The sequence below is a fragment of the Eriocheir sinensis genome, chromosome 38, assembly GCF_024679095.1.
Source record: "Eriocheir sinensis breed Jianghai 21 chromosome 38, ASM2467909v1, whole genome shotgun sequence".
NCBI lineage: Eukaryota > Metazoa > Arthropoda > Malacostraca > Decapoda > Varunidae > Eriocheir > Eriocheir sinensis.
This window is the reverse complement of record NC_066546.1, coordinates 4785933-4793819: the sequence shown is the minus strand read 5'-3', so window position 1 is coordinate 4793819 and position 7887 is coordinate 4785933. Positions and strand designations below refer to the sequence as shown.

The 7887-nt window shown below is 43.5% G+C and overlaps 1 protein-coding gene across 2 annotated transcripts in view; it reads right to left on the bottom strand.

Moving 5' to 3' along the window:
• The window catches only part of LOC127008556 (macrophage mannose receptor 1-like), a gene marked incomplete at its 3' end in the record, with an annotated part of 61749 nt that extends 60612 nt beyond the window's left edge, over window positions 1-1137 (bottom strand). For both annotated transcript variants that reach the window (XM_050880731.1, XM_050880730.1), the window contains 1 exon segment: window positions 938-1137. In XM_050880731.1, the coding sequence (XP_050736688.1) occupies window positions 938-980 (43 nt within the window).
• Window positions 1138-7887: the final 6750 nt, after the last annotated feature.

Sequence of the window (7887 nt, the reverse complement as noted above, 5' to 3'; positions counted from 1 at the left end):
GTGTGTGTGTGTGAATATATAAGTTAATAAATAAATGAATAAATGAATAAATAATATATAATAAAATAGTTAGAAATAAACAAATAAATACGTCTACCTATCTATCTCTTATGGGGTTGAACGAAATGTAGCTGTAAGGTGTCTGTCCCAGTTTTCAGCTGATAGTTTTAGCCATCCGACTGACCTGCTCTGAAAGCTGTGCCTTCATTCTGTACGCGACGCACTTGAATATCTAACGATTCAGACATTATATATACACTACGATACACAGGGGTACACCAGGATGTACAAATGGATACAAGAATGCACAGGAATACCTTAGAACAAACATTTTTTTTTACAAAGGAATCAGCTCAAGTGCAACAAAAAGAACGTGTAGAAAAAAGTCCGCTAATCTCTGCTCCTATAAAAGAGAAAAGTAAAGAGTGGCCAAATGACCTCTCATTTGAAATGAGAGGTCAGTTTCGGGTGGAGAGGTGAAATTTAGGACAGCATAACATTCAGAAACTCTGACACTAATTAAGGAGATAAATATACAGTCCGAAAAGGCAGCAGCCCTCTTGTCTTTTGTGTTCTCACTTCTCCTCTCAGTGCACGCGTCCTCAGCCCCCGCCTGGCCACACTGTTCTCAGTAGGGTCGTGTTCGTGAGCGTTTCGGCGCCGAAGCTCACATATTTGACAAAGCTTTCGTGGGAGTTTTAAGCATTTCCATGGGTAGTTTTATGTGACCATTCTGTACCATAAACCTAACGAAACAAACATTAGAACTTGATTGATGTCCTTATTGGGCTTTACAAATAGATGATGTGAAAAGCGGAAGTGACTGAGAATACCGAGCCTAGTCTTTCCCGCCGGCCCCAGCTCGCCACCGTGCAGGAAGCCACGACAGCATCCTGCATAAAGTAGCTCCGAGCCTTGAGGGAGCCCCGCCACTCACCAGCAGGACTCAGTAACAGCAGCAGGAAGATCTGCGTCTCCATGGCAGCTTTGTCCTCGCCACCGACACACGTGTACACACTCTCCCTCTCGCTTCCTCTCCTCCCTCCTGTCTGTCTCTTTCTCGCCTAGACGTCGAAATTAAGTGTCTTTCTCACTGCGTTCTCCTCCTCGCCGTCCCCAGCGCCAACTGAGTTCGATGTGGAAAGATTGCTTTGTGGTCACTCAGAGCTCTAATCTCTGACAAATGATACACTCCCAGCTTCCTCCTCTTCGTTCCCCCCCTCCGCCCCCTTCTCCCCCTTACCCTTCCTATCAATTATTCCTTTTCCTCCTCCTCCCCCTCCACATCCAACTCCTCCATGGAGTTGGATGCAAGGCGAGAATGACAGTAAGGGTTAGGCATAATGTAATCATTTTAAGATAAGAATAACGTCTCTCTCTCTCTCTCTCTCTCTCTCTCTCTCTCTCTCTCTCTCTCTCTCTCTCTCTCTCTCTCTCTCTCTCTCCCCCCCCCTTTACGAGACTGTTAGAGTACAAAACATGCAACTTATATTACACTTTAATTTTCAAATCATTCTGCTTTATATACCCCCCCTCCCCCCCCCCAAGAAAAAAAGAAGGAACGGTGATAGTCATTAATTTCATCAGCTCATTCTCAATCCCATAAATAGATCAATTAATATTCGAGTTGTTTTATTTAGCATTCATATCTCTTCGTCAAAGCCTTAATGGAAGTGTTCCCACAAATTGGCGGCCCACCCTTGATGTTTCTAATCCTTGCGCCTCTTACCCCTTAACGCTTCCTGCTGTAACACTCACGTGACCTTCTGCGTCAGCTCGTCCCTGTGGTGTCCAGCGTTCTAATGCAAGAGTTTCATATTATCCGAATTCGTTTGATACTTTTACCGGTAAATTCTTGAACAATCCTTTTTCATCTGTATTTCCATCTTCCCACAACTTAAACTTTCTGGAGGGGAGTATCATCGTACCTCTCGTACCTCTGTTTATTAGGCTTTTTGTTTTTAGAATCTTGTTTCCTCTTTTTGTGGGAGCAGTGTTGAAAGCTTTTTATGTTTTGATGTAAAAATAAAAAGTAGTGTTGCGACAATAGCTTCATGTTGTAACCAGAGATCAACTTCTCTATATACAAGCAAATGTCACGTATGTATCTTGAGGTTGGAGGGGGAGGAGAGTGACAATAGGATTGTTTTAATTATACTTTATCCGTTATCGCCCTCCGCCCTCCGTTCGCCCTTTTCTGTCAGCTGTTCACGCCCCGCTGGCCGGTCTTACGTTATCTCAAGCTGAGAGTGACTTAAGAGTGGAGCATCAGGTGGTTGAGATAAAAGGATGCTGCAGGTAATCACTGAATCGATAAAATGGGTACACGTATGTGTGTGTGTGTGTGTGTGTGTGTGTGTGCTTATATAGTTACGTAGCGCTATCATTCAGTAAATGGAAGTATTCCGTTAGCAGAATAACGATAAAAGTATAAATTCTTTTCTCTCTCTCTCTCTCTCTCTCTCTCTCTCTCTCTCACACACACACACACACACACACTCTCTTGATAACCAGACAATCAACTTGGCAGTCATCAAAACAACCTGCCCGTAAAGCCACACGCCTCGCACGTGCTAGCTTCGCCTCATACCAGGAAAACAGGAAGTCACACCGACATCCACAACCACGCACCACCGAGCCACAGGGCGATAGGGTTGAGGCGACAGTGATAAGGGGGGTGCGATACAACAGCCTCAGTCACCGCAACCACTAGCGCCATCGCCACCGGCCTACCACCGCCACGCACTCCCCCCCACCCCCTATCTCTCTCTCAGATACGCAGCAGAGGCGGCAGACGAACACAATAGTATCTGCAACCACACTACGACACCGCCCGCTTTCGCCAGTGTGGGTCATTGTCACGCCTCCGCCGACTCCTATTATTATTATCGTCATCGGCAGTGTGTGGATGGCGGTACCTTGCCTGCGTCATTGTGATTACCCAGCGAATGTTGATTGTATTCTGTTAGCAGGAAAAAGGGAAAAGAGAAATGCAAGGAGCGCGGTGGTAAGAGTGAAGTATTTAGCTACATGAAATATACGCTTGTTGATATTGATGGTAAAAATTATGGCGGCATATCTCAATGGCTTCGATAGGGAGGTCATTTGAAGGGCAAAACGTACAGTTCATTCCGATAACTGGGCCTGGGAGGTTATATAAATGCCTATCGACTTTGATGCTTTTTTTTTTTTTGTACCTCAATGGCTTCAGTGCCGTGATTACTGTCATCAAATCAAACATCAAATGCTGATTTTGACGTTTTGTGTTGTGTATCTGTCACAGAAAGCATGGCACTCCTGTATTTGTGTTGCGGTAGTTGTGGTATTTACTTTATCACTGCGGTTTTTACGTAAATGAAGAAGCCTCAGATGGTGCAGGAGTTAACACGCCTAGATACACATCCGTGTCATTGGGTTCATTATCAGACAGGGCAGACGCAGCATATCCAGCAATCTGTTCATCTTCCCTTTTGGGTTAGTCGATTAATAGGCACCTGGGAAACCTGTTCAGTGGGAGGCGCTTCCCATCTTGAACACATCTCAGTGTCATGAAACACGAGAAACTGATCTAGTCCGCAAAGGGGGAAGTGTTTAATTAAAGGGGGGATATACAAATATGCTCGGTGCAATCAGCCACTGTCAGATTGTCAAGTAGCCTTGGAAGGCGGATTCCGCAACAGATTATTAGATCCTGAGAGTTAATTAATGCTCTCTAGAGTCAGACGGGTTTGAATGAAGTATGTCATTGGCCATTTTAAATCAATGTAGGGTGTCGAGGTTCAGAGAGAGGACATGGACGTTTTCACTTCCAGGTTTTGATGGCTACAAAGGCACAGCGACAGGCGGGCTCCACACTTATTTTATGGTTATAAACTCTTTAATTAAGAAATACCAGTCTTTCTAGAGATTTTTCTGATATTGCATTATTTGCGTTTTTAGTTTTATGTTTTCATGTATGTTTTACGTTTTACATTTTTTCTCCGAAATTTAATACTAATTCATTGTAGTGTAGAGGGTAGACGGATGAATCAGGTGTTCTGACGCAGGTCTACCACTCTGGGAGAAAGTGCCCTTGAACGGCACAGGTTAAAATCCACCTTGGACCATAGCAACACTGCAGGGTCACCAATTGTTGGTGGTAGTGAGTGGTCATACTGCCAGTTGGTCCCCGGGTAAAGGAAAAACCATTACCCGTCAAGGTTACTTATTTGCACAAACATACAGAGGTCATTGGCACAGGCGGAACACACAAGAGACGTTGTTGAGTGTATATTTGTTTATGTGAATGTTGTGTAGTGTATATGGCATTGGTGTGTTTTTGTATGTGTGGAACAATATGTATGTGAGATGTGTAGAGAGACGTGAACAAACAATTGAAGATAAACAATTAACAATAGATAAACAATGAGGACGTGACGAGAGACAGAGAGAGCGAGACGGGAGACAAGAACATCAAAACATTAATGCAAAATAAGTCTGTCCTGGCGCACTCCATTTTCATTGAGTCACCGGGGAGAGCACACGACAATTTGTAGGGGTTATTGCTACAAGGTAAGGTAAGAGGGGAACTGAATTCTTGGAAAACTTCACACATCTCCGAAGCATAGCGTAGAGCAACAGCGGGTCCTATGGCAAATTGTTTTTATTTTTATTTTTATTAAATATGGACTATGGCGCCGGTAGGCTAATCCACATGGGCCTGATGGTCGGCCCGAGCCCGTCATGGCGCAGGCAACTGTTTATAGTGGCGCCATTATTATTGGCTCATGCTGCGCCCCGGAGCTCATTCTTGATTTCACCTACGCTGTACAGCTTCTTCTAGAGTCCGGGTTGATAGGTGGTCTTCAGGAGAGCATGTGGGTAGTCTTAGGCCACTCGGTGGTGACTGAAAAATCCCAGGTGGATAGCGGCGAATTCGAACCCACATCATGGACAACGCGCCGAATACGGTCCCGGCACGCTAACCACTCAGCCACCGCCTCCCCTGTGGGCTTGGCCCACTGTGTTGTGGTCTTGCCGAGCACGATTACATGGTGATATTCGGTACCTGTGTAGAAGGGCAAAGATCTGTCTCTTCAAGTCGCGTTGCTTGTGCTCCAAGTCTTACTATATGGATGTGAGACATAGACACTTAAAGAGGTGAACTGGTCTTTCGTAATAAGTGTACGAAAAACCGTAAGACCTCGATGAAATGGCCTTGTCTCGAATCGGTGATTATTACGCGATACTGAGTCAAGGCCTATTACCTGCAGTTCATTAACGCCAACTCAGGGCATGTGGCACGCTTGCCAGAAGTCGACCCTTTCTTTGAGGAGAACGGACCGCAGATGCCTCCAGCTTGGTTTCCTCTATCCATCTGCATGGGCAAGCGGTACCTGTCGTTTGTTAGTATCATAGTGGTGGTCAGGATTTAAGCTATTCATTTTATTTTATTTTCTCAGTAATATGTACGTGAAATCAGAGAACTTATGCCCCCCTGTCTGCCTGTCTCGTGTGTCGGCACACCATCGGACTAAGCTGATATAGGCCTGAAACTATCACAAAAATGTAGGCCATAATAATCTGACATTGCACCGTTATGTCTCTTTTCTTTCAGCGTCTAGTTTTTATAGAATTACAACAAGCAGGAACAGTCTTCATAACATTAATCTTTTTCAGAGCAAGGGAGGCAGCTCAAGGAAAACAAACAAACAAAAAAAAAACTATTTAACGTAAACAGCAGCGTCAGTTTAGTGTTGGCTGTCACGTACATTAATTGCATTCTGTAACGTTTTTACTTTCCAAAGAGCTCGTTAATTCCAACGATTTTTTATTATTATTTTTACTTGTGGAGTGTGTTCATTAGAAAGTTAAAGGAATGTGCGGTGACTAAGTTTTTCAAGAAAATTATGTATTGGTCACCTGCATAACGTACACACATGCTTTGTAAATTCTTTGGAAATTATCAGCGTAAATCGCTCTCCTGCTTAAAAAAGTCCACCTGCAATAAAGGAATTACGTGCATACTAGTTACGTACAAGAAAACTGACTTCAGGCTTCCGATAGTGCAAATGTACCATAAAATACATACGGTAATATAGTTAACTTTTCTTCCTCTAAGCAATTTGTACCATATATAGAATATTAAAAGTGCAACTTTGTAAAGCACGCGCGAAAAGGAAACTGTGAGAGGCATTACGTTACAACTCAGGATCCTCAGCAGACTGTCGAAGTCCCCCCCCCCCCCAAAAATAAAAAAAAACACGTCTTGGTGAGATTTCGCTCAGCGACGGCTCTCAGTAAATCAGCAGCGTCGCAGGTGATTCTTTTTACAGCCTATTTCAATGAATCTGAATGTATACTAAGTTTGTTGAAATGTCTGACAATAAAAGGTATTCTACTTGAATTTCTACCATCAGTTGGTGAGGTTAAAGAACAAAATTCAATGTTGTGTCATTATTCCATCTACAATCTTCTTACATCTTCATATCTCTCTTAAAATACTCTCCCTTCCTGTCATGGGAAGATGATCTTTAAGGCTAAATTTTGTTACCTAGAAATCTCTTTGAACAATTGTTGTCAATCAAAGTAAAAGAAACAAAAATCTGCTACGTGTTAATAAACTTACTATATCAATCGTCTTATCTCTAGTAGTAGCCGCATGAGTCTTAGCAAGCACATTTTTTCTATCACAGTTTTTTCCCCTTACTGTTCCGTCTCTCCCCTGCGGCGACTCGGCTTTGGGAGTGCCTGAGATGGTATGGGGCCCTGCACAAGAAAAATATTTCATCGTTAAATTATTGAAAGGTGACAAAAGGTACTAATGCATGCACAGCGAAGCCCACTATTACATTAAGCCAAAATTTTGCTACATGATCTTGTTTTCCTATTTCCTGTGAATGATAGAAGTCACATTCAGTGCTTGATTTTTTTCTAAGTCAAATGGCTACAGAACTAACTCAAGAAAATAATACACTGGACCTTGTTATAATGACTCGTGATGATATAATCAGTGATGTTACGATTGGAGACCATCTCAGTTTTCTGTGATCAAATACTGGTACTCGTCGACATTAACGATCAAGCAAGAACGGCTGAAAATAATAATTATGATGCCAAACTCCAAAATAGAAAAGTTCATGAAAAAAGGCAAGAACTGATAATCAGCAAGCATCAGATTATTTCTACGTAAATGACCACCCAGCCAAACTTCAGTGCACCTTGTGCGCTGTTACAGTGAGGTTTACTGCACAGCACTCAGGCCGACCTGTGATTTTTTACTTTCTTTAAAGTTTGAGGTCGTGCATTTTTGCTCCAATTGCACACAATGGGTCGAAAGGAGCTGCAAATGGAAGAGAAATCCCGTGCCTTGACTCTGCTAGAGAAGAGTGATTCGGTGATTGCTGAAGCTAGATATTTGGGGGTGTCAAGAGAGGCAATTTATCAACTGAAGCGGTCGGCGGCGTCATTGCCGAAAGAGATGGTACCGAAGAGAAAATCAGGCTCTGGCGCACCTAAGAAGACTGCACCAAGGACTTATAAGCTTCTGAAACGTGAAGTGTTGTTAAATCCTGCTATACCCGCCGTTGAACTCGAAACATAACACCCTGACCTCCTCCAAAACGTCGCAACCAGGACAATTCGCCATCGCCTGCAGAAGGACCAGCATGGGTCTACCAGTCGCCGTGCCGCAAAGAAGTCCATGCCCATTGCTCACAGCAGCAATGAAGAAGAAAAGGTTTGGCTTCTGTAATAAATATAAAGACTGGATATCTGAACAGTGGAAGAAAGTGATGTTTAGTGATGAGAGCACTTTCAGGCTGGTCAGGGGAGGCTCAAAAACTGTGCGTCGTCCGAGTACCGCGTCAAGGTATGACCCGAAATATACGGTGAAGACCGTAAAGCACC